At 37.5% G+C, this 18,388-nt stretch overlaps 1 protein-coding gene across 1 annotated transcript; it reads right to left on the reverse strand.

Annotated features, from left to right (window-relative positions):
* Positions 1–311: 311 nt before the first annotated feature.
* On the reverse strand, positions 312–15,067 carry fnta (farnesyltransferase, CAAX box, alpha). The gene is made up of 9 exons (XM_041264585.1): positions 14,873–15,067; positions 13,514–13,599; positions 12,262–12,376; positions 10,317–10,421; positions 9,757–9,883; positions 9,020–9,168; positions 8,589–8,651; positions 3,431–3,602; positions 312–1,046 (listed from the first exon to the last, which is right to left on the reverse strand). Exons 1-9 carry the CDS (start codon positions 14,998–15,000, stop codon positions 924–926), a joined length of 1,068 nt encoding a protein of 355 aa, XP_041120519.1. The 5' UTR covers positions 15,001–15,067; the 3' UTR covers positions 312–923.
* Positions 15,068–18,388: the final 3,321 nt, after the last annotated feature.

Below are 18,388 nucleotides of genomic sequence, written 5' to 3' on the forward strand. Positions count from 1 at the left end.
TACATGAGGAATGAATGTTTAGGCCGACCTAGTTTTGGGACGATTTGACTGGCACCCGTGTGGCCCTGCCTCTGAAGGATAACATTTTACTATAATGGGTTGCATTCACAATAATGCAATACAAAGGTTAGCATTCAGTGTAGCGGTAAAAAAAGGGACACCAACTTTCTCTGGATTGTAAAAAACAATATAAAATGTTATCGTAAAAAAAAAAAAAAAAAAAAATGTATGTATACACACATCTATACACACAAATAAACAACCTTAACTGAATACAAACAAAAGACAAGAATGTAGTTTGATGTTATTATTATTATTACATCTAAAAGTACAAAAGTAAATGCAGTTATAAGCATTGATTTGCCTGGTAAAATAATTGGTTTTGGAAATATGTTAATGTCTACAACAAACTAGTTTTAAAGCCTTTATTTCTTCCTTTGATCAGAGCTAATAAAGCACCATCCTATAAATAAATGACTCATTTTTACCATAATTTAAATACGTTAGTGGCCAAGTACCGTAATATATGCACTACATGTCCACATAACTTTGTTTTACTGTACTGAAGTAAAAACGAGATGCAGAGGTGATTTCAGTCCATGTAAACTTACTCTTACATGCATCACACAGGGATGGAAATAGAACTCCCGGTGCAAAGCAGCTGAAATTCCAGGTTTTACTACAAGCTTGATTAGCCAGTGTATAGGTAAGAAGCTCAGGAGTGTTATATTAAACTCATAGTAAAACCAATAGACCAAACTGCTATGCAATGGGAGTCTTATTGCCATCCTTGGTCACATCATCTATATTGGCTGGTTTAGCTTTTACTGTACAATTCTAGGCACAACTTTTTAATTGGGTACATCCCCCCCACCCCACCCCCTTCATACAATCCCTTCTGAAATAGCAAATATTTCCAACTCTTATTGCTCCTCTAATGGACTCTTAGATTCTTCTTTGCCGTATTTGTTCTTAAGACATCCCCCTATGTATTTCCAGTACTCTTTCCTTATGCTGTCTTTTTCTTTAGCCAAAAGGTCACATAGCTGTAAGAGAAAGAAAAACATGGCTGAAAATACAGGAAACTAACAAGTTCAGGTGTTACAGATACAACATGTTGAGTATACAACAAAAGCATTAAAATTCACATATCCCAAGTTATAAACAATTGGGCAATAACACAAAACACACTCCTCTGCATAATTTAGCAGGAACACTAATCAGCAAGAGAAACTTTAGCACCATGCATGACATATTTGTATCAAAATCAAAGTTCACTCCTACGCTGCTGCCGTTTTTCATATCCCAGTGCATTTAACTAAAATCAACACAGCTGTTATGTTGAAAAAATTAATTGCGCGATAAGTAGCAGTACACAATGTCCCGTATGCCCAGATACCCTTACCTTGGTTCAGAAAGGTACAGGTTCAACTTAATCAAATTCTATCGAAATACACTGCAATTATATACAGGTTTACTGTAGTTGTTATCTTTCTGACCTGCTTTGATGATGAGAATAATAATAATAATAATAATAATAATAATACCTCTACCGTTAGGAAACAGTTAAATGAATATGGATGTTATATACATACAATTTATCCACATATAATATAATATATATATATATATTATATATATTAATATATATATCTATATATATATATAGAGTATATTATATATATATATATATATTATATGTATAGAGTACACCACACACACCAAGTCACAGTCACCTCAAAAATTACTGGCACACTTGATAAAGATGACCCAAAAAGGAGTAGGCTATAAATAAAATTGAGTAACCCACACTGTAAAATCGATTGGGAAAACTATATTCTTTTATACTAATACAATTGCTCAGAGAAAACATTTATTTTTAACAAGTAATATTTTTTTCTCAAAAAGACAGGCGTCAATTATTGGCACCCCTAAAGATTCTTATAAATAAAATCAAACAAAACTAAATCTGCATTAACATTCTACTTTAAGTATATCTCAGTCTTAAGGAACTGTATTGTGACCTTCCATGGCTTTCTGTTTCACCAAGGTATAAAAATGAGGTAACACACATGAAAAATCCATTTGTCATCCATCACCATGGGGAAAGGCAAAGAACTCACAAATGAAGAGAGAAAAATGGTTGTTGACCTTCATAAATCAGGCAATGGGTACAAAAAAATAGCTAAAAACCTAAACATACCACTTACCAATATAGGGCAATAATTAAGAAGTTCAAAACCAGTGGAACAGTGGTAAATCTGCCTGGTAGAGGATGCAAGTGCATTTTGCCCCACATGCACAGTGAGGAAGATGGTTCGGGAGGCAAAGAAGAATCCAAGGGCTACAATTACGGAACTTGGTGCATCTTGGGGTCACCAAGTCTCCAAATCTATAATTAGACGCCGCCTCCATGCCAATAGCCTATTTGGAAGAGTTGCCAGAAAACAGCCTTTATTGAGAGCAACCAACAAATGTAAGCGCCTGGAGTTTGCTAAACGACACTGGCACTTGGATTAGAACCGGGTGCTATGGTCAGAAGAGACGAAAATAGAGCTCTTTGGTCATGCACATCAGTGGTGGGTTTGGCGTCGAAAGAAGGATGCGTACGCAGAAAAAAACCTCATACCTACTGTAGATTACGGTGGGTCTTTGATGTTATGGTGCTGTTTTGCTTCCACTGATCCTGGGACCCTTGTTAAGGTCAACAGCATCATGAACTCTACCAACTAAAAGGCCATTTTAGCCAAAAACCTGGTTGCCTCTGCCAGGAGGCTGAAACTTGGCCACAAGTGGATCTTCCAGGAAGACAACGACCCCAAACACACATCAAAATCCACAAAGATATGGTTAATTGACCACAAAATCAACATTTTGCAATGGTTTTCTCAGTCTCCGGACTTGAATCCCATTGAAAACCTGTGGTTTGAATTTAAGAGGGCAGCCCGTAAGCAAAGACCAAAGGAGATCAAGGATCTGAAAAGATTCTGTATGGAGGAATGGTCTAAGATCCGTTCCAATGTGTTCTCCAATCTTATAAAAAAAATTGTAGAAAAAGGCTCAGTGCCGTTATCCTTGCAAGGGGAGGGTGCACAAAGTACTGAAAACAAGGGTGCCAATAACTGTGACCCTTAATTTTTTTGGAAATTAATTTATAATTTGAGAAATGTGTAATTTTGGTTGATTCCCCTGAATCATTAAGTACAATATATTCCGCATGTTGGAAAATTACAATATAGCTCATTACCTGTGTTTATTTTATACAGCCTTTTTTGCTCATCTTTATCAAGGGTGCCAATAATTTTTTAATATATATAAAAAATCTCTCATTTTTCTCAATCTCTCATAAACAAAAATGGTTTAAGCACTATATACACATTACAAGACATGACTATAAAGTATAAATGCCCTCAGTATGTCCACTACTCACCTCCAGTGCATTGTTTAAGGTCTCTTCCTGGTTACTGCATGCATTCTCAAGCATGTCTTCATACATGTCTACAAGGAAGGCGATCAGGTAGGGAGAGCTATGGGTTTGCTGCAGTTCAAGAATCTGCTGCAGTAAATTTGGATATGCAGATAAGCAATGATCCTGCAATATTCTGATTTAAAAAAAAAAAAAAAAAAAAAAAGTAAAATAACGTTCAAACAAACAGATTAGTGTTATGTAGCACAGCAGACATTTTCACTACCCTTTGAGGCCTGGATTAAAATCCAGCTCAACAATACATTTGTTAGTTTCATTTTAACCCCCAGAGGCCTTTTTCACATGACAAAATCACCTCACAATCTGACACAACTGTTAGTTGCTAACAGGAACCTGTTCAGTTCAGGACTGAGGTGTGGTGTACCAGACTGTTGCCAATGCCAGTGTCCCTCACCTATGACCACTAAATTTAACAAAACAATACCATGATTTTTCCCAAGCCGAAACTGACATTTGCATAAAATTCCAACCGAACGCTACCAACAAATGATAAAGCCAACCTAAACAGAGTATTTTTTACAATGAAAAAGTGTTGCCTGTCTACAGCACTAAGCCAGAGGTATTTTTGGGAGCTCAATGCACACTGTGCTGCATGTAGACAGTTCCCTTAACTTTAATATTGTAACATAAATCAAAATGTACAAACAAGACTTAACTGATTGTCATCAGTAGGGATAACTTTGGCTTCATACTTCGTCTGGGGTCTAGGGTTGTTTTCTTTCCATGTTTCAGTTTGTTGATGAAATCTGCTACATTCATCCTGCAAACCTTAACCTAAACTTTGTTTAATAAATGCATCCTTAGAAGTGAAAAGCTGATGCTGGAAGTTTTTGTGTTAAACAAAACCAAAAAAAGTTGAGTCTGTCGAGTATGTTAAACTATGCATAGACATAATAAATAAAATAAAAAAATGTTTCTGAAGTGCTTAAATCTGAAAGTGTTAGTTGAGGTGCTGAACCACTGTGAAGCTGCAAAACAGACAAACGATACTGCAGACTAACATGTAGAAGCTGCTTTAAAGAGTAAGTAGAGGGGTTCCGAAGACTACAGTGCTGCACGTCCCCAGGTGCTGCTACAACTGTTTAAACCTGTCATTTTTTTCATTGTTAACAACCTGACAACTTTTTACACATAAAACTTTAAAGTCTGTTTAAAAGCTATTTTCAAAATGACAGTAAATAATAAATAAATGATCTTGAATTGATTTTTTTGTTTTTTTAAGGGTAGTACATGTTGTCTCTAAACCACTGCATAAATATTTTACTTGTTTAGCAGCTCAAAATGAACCGCAAATGGCCAAAAAAAAAAAAAAGACAGAATCTATCACATCCGTACTTTCCACCTGTGTGCATGTGTGATTGTGATTGAGTGGATTTCCACTCTGATATAGGAATGAGTGAAGCAGGGGTCTGACGACTCCGCCTATAGAGAGCACTGTGCTGCGCGTTAACTTTGCTGTTTTCAACTTGTCGTATAATTGAATACTAAAAAATCAGTGAAGCACAATATTTCAGCATGTTTTAGAAGTATAAATGCTCTGGTGAGCATAAACAGTAAGTAACAATACTCATACATTGATAGTTTTTGTTTAATAGATGTGGCTGCATTTTTAGTAACAGCAATAGCGGCTGGTTGAAATGGATACATTTTTTACTTGCAAAAGAAAAACAAAAAAAAAAAAATACAACAGTATAGAAAGTGCAAAGCGACAGAAAGTTATACCAAATCCCTTTGGATCATTTTTATGTTGGCTTTAATAAAAAAAAGTTTATCAATGTTGGTTATTACAGTTTTACCTTGGTTAATGTTTTTGATATTGTAAGCATTTTAAATGGCAGATAATTATCATGAGATGGGAAGTAAATGGTAACATGATAAACATTTACAGTGGAGACTAGTTTGTATTATTTATAATAACTCTGCTGAACAGAAAGAGATTCCAAAACACAGTAGTCACTAAGAGAACACCCCTCGGGAAGCAAGCAAAGTGTTCTTATAGCCGAAGTGTTCTCTAATAAACTAACTGTCAAACTAAATTAGCATAGCACCCCTACACGTTACAAAATGAAGTAGCAATAATACAAGACATGCACATTATTTCATAAAATGGTGAAGTAACTCACTAGAATGGGAAACATCATGTCTGACTCAGGTTTTTTTCAAGAGCGTAAACAATTTCCAACTTTGTGTAGCAAGAGAAACAGCGGCACGTTTTGCAGTTTATTACACGTCATTCTGTAGCGACGCGGCGCATCCACAGAAATCAGAATACAAAACGAGTCAGCGGTTCAGGAAAGATTTAATAAACCAATCAAGTGTCCCTCAAGACACCTCAGTCGCTTCTGAAAAGACTGAATAAACCATTTTAATTTAAATTTGATGAAGATGAGTTATCAGGTTACAAAACACTACTGTATCCACTGTGAACAAATCACTTTCAGTGCCAAGGTGTTGTTTTAAGTGAAGTTCCTGTTCCTTTAGCCGGAGCATTTACAATGGGGGAAAAATCAGTCTCACCACAAGGGTGTGCATTTAGGTGGGGTGTTCTCTCAGGAGGTGCTCCTATTCGTGGAGACTACTGTACTGCCTTTGAATTATGTGCATCCAAAGACATGTAATTAAAAGTTTTAAGAATTAATCCTACTGTTTGGTATTCTGTCCTAAACTAGCAGTTTGTCAGTCGCAAACTTGACAAATTACAAATTAAATAAACTGGAGAAAATGAAATGCATTAATCAGATTGTTCTGCCTTTTATTGCAACTGTAGTACCATTCAGTCAAGTGAAAATTGTAAAGGGTTACTTGATCTGAAAACAACAGAAGGGGTCAGTAAAAAAAAAAAAAAAAAGGTTGAAAACCCTTGCTTTGGATTACTGTAATGATGTGATACATAGCAGGTATCAACTTACCAGGAGCACAATTACTCCCCTTTGTGGAGAACTAGATCATGAACTCTGAGCTGAACTGCCAGAAACAAGGCTGCTCCTGTATTAATGACATTTACAAACTCACTGCATGCTGATTTCTGAGGTCAGCAGTGTTTACATGTGTTTACTATCTACATTAAAATACATATTAGTGTGAAATGGGACTGTATTTTTGTAGGTCAAGTAGTTGTATTTTAGTAACTACAAATACATTGTAAGAAACATGTTGTGTTTCTTAATCCAATTTCGTTATGAAACCAAGTAGTATTGCATGACAAGCAGGATTATACAATCTAGGTTTTTCTGTTTTTTTTTTTTTTTTTATTTTTTTTTACTTTAAAAAGAAGCCTCTGTATTGTAAGGTGTACTGTATGAGGAGCATATTTTAGATGCATTATTATTGTATTTGAATGAACTGTGCAGATATTTGCAAACTGAGGGATATATTTGTCCACCATTTAACAATTACTGGTATTTTAATTCAATTATTTGGTGCTGTCTGTCTATGCTATTTGTCAGTCAAACAAGTTTTAAAACAGGAGAAAAATAACCAATGCTTGCCACCGTTCCAGTGCCTAGTATATTTTCTTGCGCTGGAAATTAAACGTGTGCTTATATTGGAGGATCCTTTTCTCGAAAATATCCAGAACTGTGACAAATTAAATTTCTGGTGGTTACTGTTCTTTCAGGAAGGCATGTGAATATTTCAAGCTATATATTATATATATATATATATATATATATATATATATATATATATATATATATATATAATATATAAAAAATTTTTTTTTTTTTCTTCAAAATCAAAAATTGTACACTCACTTTACTCCAGCATCTTTAATTGCCATAACATGACAATGTAAACAGCCAGTGTAAGGTGCAGAGTTCTTAAATTAGGGGGCCAGCTTATTTGCATACCTGTGAGAATTGGTTAGATACAATCTTTACATAACAACACGTAACATTAAATCACATCTAAAACCATTACTGGCTGGTAAAATAACCAGACCATAGTATTATAAATCACGTTTTTAATGGGTGGAAATTACTGCCTTTTAGGCATATGGGCCAGTGTGTCTGGGTGTATTTTAAACTTGCAGAAAATAGGTTAGATTTGTATTTGTTAAATAATGAAGCCTCCACCACCAGCAGATTAGCTGCACCTGTCCTTCTCCACCCTGGCCACTCAGTGGTGGAACGACCTACCCACGGATATCAGGACTGCTCAGTCCCTGACTGCCTTCAAGCACCTCCTCAAGACACACCTGTTCAGACAGCATCTGTAAACCTCACAACTCTCCACTATACTGGACTATATGGCACCCAATTGTATCAGTACTTGCATCAGCTTGTACCTGCACTGAACTGCTCCATACCTTGCTGTATTCTACCACTGCTCTTAATTAATTAGACTTCTTGTATCTTGTACTTGACTTTACTTAGGTATCTGTATTCATGTTTCTTGTAATTGCTCTAACTTGAAATCATTCACATCCATTCATTGTACTTTACTACGTCCTCTTACTGGACTACTAATATAAGCAAACATGTTCAATATAAGTTAAACTGCTCTTAGTTGAACCCTCTCTTACATGTAATTATTTACTGTATTCTCTGTTTTGCTGTTATTTGAATCTGATTTTATTGTGCTTTACAACTGCTCTTATCTGTAATGTAATGCTTTACAATGTGATATTTTGTAATGCAATATTTTGTACTGTGATATTTTGTAATAATTGTAAGTCGCCCTGGATACGGGCTTCTGCTAAGAAACAAATAATAGTAATTATAAATACTGTTATTTTTTATTTAGCGTGCTAAATGATTTTACCCTTGCCTCACCAATTTTAAATGTTCAATTACATTCCCTCTAAGCAACACTAGATCAGGAGCATCGAAGGCCAGTGTGCGTTTTTAATCTCCACGACCATACCAATTGCCTCTTTACACTCAGGAACTCGAGCGTGGGTGTCAGCGAGCTACCAGTCTCTGGAGGACAAAGGTCAGCCCTGCAGGTATCTGCCTGAGCTTAACAGGTGCCTAGCCAATGGTTGGCTGTAACAAGATGAGGAGAAAAGCCAGTGGTGGTTTTGCCTTCAAAGCCAGTGCAACACTCCTTTTGGAATCACTATGTTATAATGTTAATGACTAATTTAAGAATAACAGCTTACCCTTTTAGATAGTTCCAAACACTTTCATTATGAGGAGCCTTTTTGATAAGCTTGAGACTATACCTGTAATAAAGTAATACATTATGTACAGTTGATAATAATGGATGTATGAATAGCTTCCAAATTGTTTCACATGCAAGGGTTGAACCACACACTTTCATGCAAAAGTATTGTATGGCTGTTTTCTCTCAAGGCAGATTTTACAGGGACACAACTTGAGCGCGGCAAGAGACATGAAAAACACTATTGCGAAGAGATAGATCACCCCTAGGAAAATCATCAGTAGGATTACATTAGTTATAGGTTGGCAATATGAAGATTGCCTCTATTTACATAATCATATCCAAATAGGCCGCTGCATGTATTCCCAGGAAATCCAACCCCTGTTCTACCAAATGATAAATTATATTTGAAGCAAAGTTTGTACTGACTGGACTTCTCTCTCCAGAACCGCAGCATCGTTGTATCCTGTTGTGTTGGAGATGACAAAATGCCTCTGGTTCCAAGCCGAGTTGTTTCTTACATCTTCATCCAGCAATTGGTCAACATACTCCAATTCACCGTCCCAAAGCTTATACTCCTGAATAGAAAGAACATACATGTAAACCCAGACAATCGTGGCACAACATTCCCCATAAACAACCCAACATACTGCTGCATGAGATCAGAGGCTTTTTAGTTTTGATAAGAGAGCACACCTAGCTGGAGCATCCTATCCTCTCTCTATCCTTTTAACTGAAAAAGCAGCATCTGTCAGGAAACAGTTAAACTGTTACCTGTCTAATCTCACAAACATCTGGAAACATGACAGTCACAGTTATAATTGGTACACAAACCACTTCTCTAGCTTTTAGGTTCACCAAGGCTTTTTTTCCCCCTTCTGCCTTCAAACTTTAGGGGATAAATCTTATGAACACTTAGGAGCAGAGAGATGAAATTTCATTTTTCAACATTCCCCACCACAAAAAAAAAAAAAAAAATGGATTTGTGTCAGACAGCTACTTGCAACGGAGTATCTTTCTTATAGTTTGGTTACGTTGTTTGACAGTGTTATTCGTCAATGTCCCTAATTCCAGTAACCATGCAGACACACTAAACAGCATGAGGCAAACTAAACACTTGTTAAGAAAAGAGAAAGAAGGATACTTCAGGTTCAAGCTGTTCCTACCTGAATAACCCACTGCCGGTGTTGCCAGGCATGGTAGTTCTTTGCATCCTGACTTAGAATATCAGCAATAAAGTCCAGCTCTTCGGAAGGATCTTTCAACCACTCCACTATCATCCGTCTGTGATGCCTAACATTAAAAACAATGTGGAAACAGCACAAAACTGAATAGCACACATTCCATCAAAGGTAGCGGCTATGGAACCAGAGGCACACATTCCTATTGTATTGATAATGGGTCCTCTTATTAGTCTATTTCAATGAAATACATACTATTTGGTGACTGTTTCTAGACTAACGTTAATGAAACCAACATGGTATTTCATGAATAACAATCAGCCAACAACAAGTCTTTAAACAACTTGGGAGTTTTCTGTACAATAGATAGCCAGCAGCGTGCTTCCACTGAGACTGAAGACTTGCTGTCAGCTACAACACTGCTAAACAGTGCAAGGATTGTTAGCCACTGATCACATGATACCAATAGTGCTTTACAAATGTGCAGCTCTCTGTCCCCAGCCTGTACAGAGATTAAAAGGTAGAGAGAAAATAATATACATTACCAGACTTGATAGTTCTTGGGTTGGTCTTCAATGATAGCTGTAATATACTTCATCTCTTCACGCAGATCCTTCTGTAATGACTGTACAAGAACTCTTCGATAATGCCTGCAGGAATATAAGAGGAAACAAACAAAAATAAATAAATCTCACAATAAAAGAACGCCACAAAGTTCGCCAATTTATCTTCTCTCACTACTGTAAACCATAAATTTGTAACACCAAGCCTCATACATTTTTGCCAATTAAATCTGGCATAACCAGGTTCTCCTGGCAATGGCAGTTAAATGTCTGCACACCAATTATTGTTTTTCATGCACTGACACACACTGTTTCACACTGACTCCAACACTTCGATTTCAGGGAAACGCCCAAATTTTGGTCAACTAAATCCTTTACTTTTTTTTTTTTGCCATCCGAAAAATTCGATTTAAATTGTCTACATTTCCTGACACAAGACTCACTAAAGGTCATACTTTCTTCCTGCCTCTCTATTCCTATGTTTCTACAAATTCCACAACTTTTCAGTTTAAAAAAAGCAGTATATTGCTGATGATGATCCATGACTCCCGCTTCTTTAGAAAATGCCTGTCTGTGTACGTCATGGATGATTCAAGATCGGGCAGCAATGTTTTTGTTTTGTCTTTACTCGGGCAGTGAAGTCGTTATACTTTAATTTAAGATGCAGGCCAGTTTTGAGAAGAAAAAAATGGTTTAAAAAGTGTCTTACATTTGAAGGAAAATAGTAAGTGTAAAAAGTTGTCTTTAACAATGAATAGAAAAACTACAGGTAGGTTATTTAAACAGTTGTAGCAACACGCGAGTATGTACATGCTGTATTTTTTGGAACCCCGCTACTTAAGGTTGGTGCATACTTCAGACTCCATCTTTTTTGCAAAGTCTTTTTTCATGCATCTGTGACCTGAAATTGCATGGGGTCGGATGATGTTGAAAAAAATGTCAGCATTTCTGCAGGGTCATACGCTGGTAACCACCACGGAGCAAGAATGAGGAACTTTTAATAAAAGTTTGTAGACACCCACATTATAACCCCTAACTTAATATAGAGATGCCAAAATAACAGAAGCAACATTGGTGCATGTTACTCAGAAAAAATAGAAGAGGACAGGATGAGAAAAGCACGTGGCCACACCTTGCTTTGAATTGCCAGTTACTATGTGCAGTGTGATTGCAAGTCTTTCTGCAGGTGTCATTGGCATTGCATATGTATTTTTGCATTGAAGGAATGGTCCCAATCCGTCAAATCCTTCATCTGTCATTCTAAAATACCTCATCTTTCTAATGTATAAAATTCACCGTTTTGGATTCTCGGTTGGTTGAGAGGACAGATTTACCAACAACGTCGCTTTTTTTTTTTTTTAAAACCTCTTGTATAAGAGATACAAACTCAGCACATCTCCTAAAACTACACAAATGCAGTCTGTTATTTCACCTTTAACAGTATGAGCAACAGCTGCACAGTCAAAAAGGTTGCGACACGATGCGTTCTTTGTAAAGCAAATAATGAAGGGGCAGACCTTTTATAGCAGTCTGCACCTAACGTATCACATTCATCTGTGACAGAAGTATGAACCAACCCTTACTCTAAGATCACTCACTATTTACTGTAGACCCCAGAACGTTATGCCTTCAGAGCATTAATTGTGACATGAATTACACTGGGCAACTGTTATTAACTTTAAAAAAGGTACCAACTATTTAAGTTATTTATCGATAACAAAAACTATGACTAGCCAACATCAGAATTTTCCACCAACCGAAAAACAACTCTTACTTCAAGTCTTGTAATTGGTCAACTGGTTTTGTACACATGGGACAAACAAAATAACACATTTTTTCCTGCTTTATATTTTTAAAGATCACACTTTCACTGCATTAACCACTGTTCTTATTTATTCAGCTTATAGGTTTGGAACCCAGTACTCACCATACTGTGTAGTTTGCAGCATTAAGTTCGATGGCATCTGCAGTTAACTGAAATGCTCTCTCACTCCGTTCATCTCGCTGAAGCACAGCTCGGAAATAATCAAACACATCCATAACTGTGAAAATAAAAAAAGTAACAACTTAAGGGCAGTGTCTTGTATTAGCAATGTGTTTTATTTAATGTGTACAGCAGTTATTTTAGGTTAAAGTACCTTAAATGGCTTGCTTTTAAATTGCACTGAATAATGTTTGTATGTGGAGGGACTCATTGTCACTGCCCCTTTGTTCCTGGACCATGCATTGCACTGTAGGTTTTTATTAGAGCCCCATTCATTTTATAGTACTTGACATATTGTTTGAAAACAATATCAAAATTAACAAATGTGACCAAAAACAAATCTTCCTTGCTAGCATGATCTTAGGGGTATAACATTTCTGATTGAACATCATAGAAAGAATCTGATTCAATGCCTCTTTTAGTACAGTGCTAAGGTGTGTATTACGTCTTGATCACATTCTGCAGGTATATTTATTTCAGTGTTAAATGTGTGTATAACAAAACTGTTATCAGTTCTTATAAACTGAGTTGAAATGTCAAACTGAGCCTACCGTACACTATACCAGCAAGCAACAAAAAAGTGTTAATTGACCATGCATTCATTTACAGCAGTGTAAATATAGTAAAAAAAAAAAAACGAATACGATGGAACAACGTGCCTGGACATTAGCTTTACTATCATCACTTTAACAAGGTGTAGCAAAAAGGGTGGCGTTCAAGCAGTCTTATCCCAGTGTCGATAACACTGCCTTAGCAGCAACGTTAACAAGATCAATTGAATGTGTCAAAGCATGTGATCTTTATCATTGTTATGACCAGAGGTTAATGCAACAAAATAGTGTGGCAGTGTTTATTTTATATTTAGTTATTTCATTAACTTTAAGGGGACAATTTGAGTAACCTACAGTGTATGGCAGATTATTTTAGATCACTGTAACCATTTAAAAATAACTTTGAAAAAAAAATGGAAGAGCACACTGAAGTGTAACAAAATATATTTAAGCTGCCTTTTTTATATAAAAAGCATAAAACAAAGACAATTTATAGTTCAGATCATGATCATTACCCTTAAATCAGATCCAATCACAACTAGTTTGAATTAGCATGAATCTACTGATAACATTTGGGGTACAATCATCTAGACTGGTGGCTTCAATTCTTCAATTCTTAAAAAAAAAAAAACCCGGATACTTACATTTGTCAGAGTAGGCAATCTTTACAATCGGGTTTGGCCCATCATCCTGTGGCACTGGATCAATATCAGCCCATTCTTTTCTATCCCTAAAGAAAACAAAAACATCTACCAGACATGGGACTGGAAGACAAACTGCTCCCTGGTGTTCAGTAAACATTGTATTCTTCACAGGTTGCTCTGGCACTTAAATATCTTACTGTAAAGGGTCAGACAGACACCGGCCACATGCCACCAGATGATCAAACACTTAATATTGTGCCAGAGGTGGTCCGTAGCAACTTTAATTACAACTGGAGGTATAAGCACAACTCGAAAGTGTGGCCAATTCCACATCTGAAACTGTTCAGCAAAGTGATTGTGGTGATTTAGCCTTGACTGACCCAAAAGCAGAGTGTAAATTAAATTAAGCATACAATCCTACATTCACCAAACATTAAAAGTTGTAAAATTCTTGTGCACGTATTATCATCACCAAGAAAAGGGTTCAGAAAACAAGAAAACATGTATACGGTTGTAAAAGTTTTTACTGCTCCAGATGTGACTGGTATTAAACAACAGTGTTTAATTACAGCTTTTAGCCCTCTATAACATGTTACGTTTCGATAGGGTTGTCTGGATTTGCTTATTTGTCATGAAACGCGTGAGCCCACGACATGGTTACATTCATTCATGTATGCAAGAGAAAAAAAGAAAAAAAAAAAAAAAAAAAAAAAACACTAGCTAAAGCCAAAACCAGAACTCGGATCTGTCCAAATAGGTTTCAGGGACCACTGAGTTTCAGACCAATTAAGCTACTGGTATAGCATGAACACATAATGTGATAATAAAATCAGTATTGTGATATACAATACATTATTTTTTTGTGAATTAACAGTGGGTCATTTACGAAAACGTTGAGAATGTAGGGTTGCATGTTTGGACTGTGTGAATAGTGATCAATAATACGATTATCGGTAGGGCAGCAGTTTCCACACAGTAAACACACGGCCAGTGACAATTCATTGACACCCAGTAACCTGAATCTGTGTTTCGGCGCTTTCACTTAAGTTTTTTAATTCCCTTAAATTATCAACATTCATATACGACCAGTATTTTTACGCCAAAACGCGATTTTAAAATAGTAGCCTACGACTAGTACTAAATCAAAGGACAGTACTAGTACAGACAATAGGTATCGCACAGCAAACGATCCATTGATTGCAAGCATACAATGACCTCAAATCTAAAGCTATAAACCATTTAAGTACATTAAACTGTATAACACTTAAGGATTTATTCGTTTCGATATTTTTTTTTTTTTTAGAGCCAATGGATGAACTGCTGTTTCACTGTGCACTTTTTTGTATTTCTGTATCGTACCTGTAGAATACATATCCCATCCCAATTTCATCTCCATATTCCATATCGGGTTCCACATCGCCCTCTTCTTGATTCTGGTGCTCTTCGTGGGGTTCTGAGTTCAGCTTTTCGCCTTCAGCAGCTGACATTGTGAGCGCTATATATTGTTTCTCTTCAGCAGACAGTTTTAACTGAGCACCAGGATGTTGAGGAGACATTAAGGCGGAACGAAAACGCCACTTCCTCTACTTTTAACCCGTTAAAAGCCGTATTTTCAGTTAGATGTTTCCTATCCATTTAAACGAACATAACAGACCGGGGATTTACAAAACTGTTTATTGTTTATTGGACCTTTGTACAATAAAATCCCTTAAATAAATCCAGCGGACATAGGTTGATCTAGTTTGGTAGTCTGATGCACTAATAATTATTACCAATAGGTCATTTTAATTAGGCAGATCTTAATAAGCTCAAAAAGATTGCACTGATGTTTAAACTGTGTTCTACATAACTAATATATAGGGTGTAGGGAAAATATGGCAGCTAATCTGACTGTTTGCAAGGTGTCGAGATTGATCTGGGGGATATGTGATTATTTCTCAATCACTGTTACATTGTATCCTTTCACTGTGTACAGTAGACAGACCCCAATAACAATCTGACCAGTCGGGACTACAGAGTGATGCTAGACACATTTATTCCACTTGAGATTTTCACTCATTCCAGTAACATGTCACTGAGTCTTGCCTGAAGCCTGTTCTTCAGCAGTCAGTAGGTCACACACACCTCCCTCCAGCTCTCCAGCCTTCTGCCAGCTCTGTTGTCAACTCAACGCTTGTCTTCTTTCTATTCCTTAAGGATATTATCTTCAAGTACTGCTCATCCTTGTTAGACAGCTTTTTGAGTCTTCCAGTCCTGGGTTTGTCAATTACAGAGGATGTTTCTCTGTATTTGTTGATTATGCTTTGGATACCACACCTTGAAAATAGAGTGATGCGAGCTATTTCACCCAATGTTTTTCCTTCTTTATGCAAGTCAAGGTTGTTATAATAGTTGAAACACTAGTGGAGGCTTTGAGTAAATTTTTAATGCTCATAATGCATCAGAGTAGAAAAATGCATATTATATATATATATATATATATATATATATATATATATATATATATATATATATATATATATATATATATATATATAATACTTTCGCAAGCCACTGTGTGTATATATATATATATATATATATATATATATATATATATATATATATATATATACAGTGGCTTGCGAAAGTATTGACCCCCTTGGCATTTTTCCTATTTTGTTGCCTTACAACCTTACAACCTGGAATTATTTTGCCTACCACATCCCCACAGCATGATGCTGCCACCACCATGCTTCACTGTGGGAATGGTGTTCTCGGGGTGATGATAGGTGTTGGGTTTGTGCCAGACATAGCGTTTTCCTTGATGGCCAAAAAGCTCAATTTTAGTCTCATCTGACCAGAGTACCTTCTTCCATATGTTTGGGGAGTCTCCCACATGCCTTTTGGCGAACACCAAACGTGTTTGCTTATTTTTTTCTTTAAGCAATGGCTTTTTTCTGGCCACTCTTCTGTAAAGCCCAGCTCTGTGGAGTGTATGGCTTAAAGTGGTCCTATGGACAGATACTCCAATCTCCACTGTGGAGCTTTGCAGCTCCTTCAGGGTTATCTTTGGTCTCTTTGTTGCCTCTCTTAATGCCCTCATTGCCTGGTCCATGAGTTTTGGTGGGCGGCCCTCTCTTGCCAGGTTTGTTGTGGTGCCATATTCTTTCCATATTTTAATAATGGCTTTAATGGTGCTCCGTGGGATGTTCAAAGTTTCGGATATTTTTTTATAACCCAACCCTGATCTGTACTTCTCCACAACTTTGTCCCTGACCTGTTTGGAGAGCTCCTTGGTCTTCATGGTGCCACTTGCTTGGTGGTGCCCCTTGCTTAATGATGTTGCAGACTCTGGGGCCTTTCAGAACAGGTGTATATATACTGAGATCATGTGACATTTAGATTGCACACAGGTGGACTTTATTTAACTAATTATGTGACTTCTGAAGGTAATTGGTTGCACCAGATCTTATTTATAGGCTTAATAGCAAAGGGGGTAAATACATATGCACGCACCACTTTTCCGTTATTTATTTTTTAGAATTTTTTTAAACAAGTTATTTTTTTCATTTCACTTCACCAATTTGGACTATTTTGTGTATGTCCATTACATGAAATCCAAATAAAAATCCATTTTAATTCCAGGTTGTAAGGCAACAAAATAGGAAAAATGCCAAGGGGGGTCAATACTTTCGCAAGCCACTATCTATCTATCTATATATCTATCTATATATATATATATATATATATATATATATCATCATCCCTTTTAAAGCTGTTCTTCTGGAAATATCAATACATTTTGCATACGCTGCAAACTAAACTCCTACTGTCATAAGAACATAAGAAAGTTTACAGACGAGAGAAGGCCATTCGGCCCATCTTACTCGTTTGGTTGTTAGTAGCTCATTGATCCCAGAATCTCATCAAGCAGCTTCTTGAAGGATCCCAGGGTGTCAGCTTCAACAACATTACTGGGGAGTTGATTCCAGACCCTCACAATTCTCTGTGTAAAAAAGTGCCACCTATTTTCTGTTCTGAATGCCCCTGTGGCAGGCTGGCGAGTGGATAGAGGCCCAGAGACAGACTGCAGTTCAAAAAAATAACTATTTTATTATAAATAAACAAAAATAAAGTGCACAAGGGCAAAATAACAGATACTCAAACACAAATAAAGCAAAAACAAAACTCACAAAAATAAAGTTTCCAGGCTGGGCAATGCCTTCACTGGATTTAGAAAATTCAAAAAACCACAAAACAAACACCAACCTGCTTCCTCAGCTCCCTCCTCCCAAATGAGAAGCTGAGGCCTCCTTTTATATCAGGTGGCTGGGCGCTGATTGATCGTTAATCAACCTAATCAACTAATCAACCCCAGCCACCTGAACATAATAAACCCAGGCAGGCAGGGGAAGTTAACCCCATCCCTGCCAATTTAAAAGGGCAGAGCTTTGCTCTGCCACACACCTCCCCCCATGTACAACGTACACCGGCCGCAATCGGCCAACTCCCCCCTTCCCCCCCCCCCCCCCACCCTCCTCCCCCCAAGAGTCCAATTATGTCCCTTGGGTGGGCTGTTATGGTGGGTGGTGGTGGGCGGGGTTGATGTCGGAGCCCCCAAGCCTTCTTTGGTTGAGGGGGCCCCGAATGTCCAAGGTAGCATGGCGACGGCGGCCCGGCTCCCTCTGGTGGCGGAGGCGGCGACGGCGGCCCGGCTCCCTCTGGTGGCGGAGGCGGCGACGGCGGCCCGGCTCCCTCTGGTGGCGGAGGCGGCGACGGCGGACCGGCTCCAACGGAGGACCGGCTACCCTCGGTGGACGGAGGGCGGCGGCCGCCTCGGCGGACCGGCCCCTGGGACCACCGGCAGGAGGAGGCGGCGGCTCCCTATGCTCC

This window comes from Polyodon spathula, chromosome 1 (genome assembly GCF_017654505.1).
Source record: "Polyodon spathula isolate WHYD16114869_AA chromosome 1, ASM1765450v1, whole genome shotgun sequence".
NCBI classification, from domain to species: Eukaryota; Metazoa; Chordata; class Actinopteri; order Acipenseriformes; family Polyodontidae; genus Polyodon; species Polyodon spathula.

Excerpts from the sequence above, each read along its gene's own strand:
- fnta (XM_041264585.1), bottom strand. The coding sequence starts at position 15,000 with ATGTCAGCTGCTGAAGGCGAAAAGCTGAACTCAGAACCCCACGAAGAG. Across the intron at positions 12,377-13,513 it reads GATTGCCTACTCTGACAAAT|TTATGGATGTGTTTGATTAT; the intron begins GTAAGTATCCGG and ends TTATTTTCACAG. Across the intron at positions 10,422-12,261 it reads GCTGCAAACTACACAGTATG|GCATTATCGAAGAGTTCTTG; the intron begins GTGAGTACTGGG and ends ATATTCCTGCAG.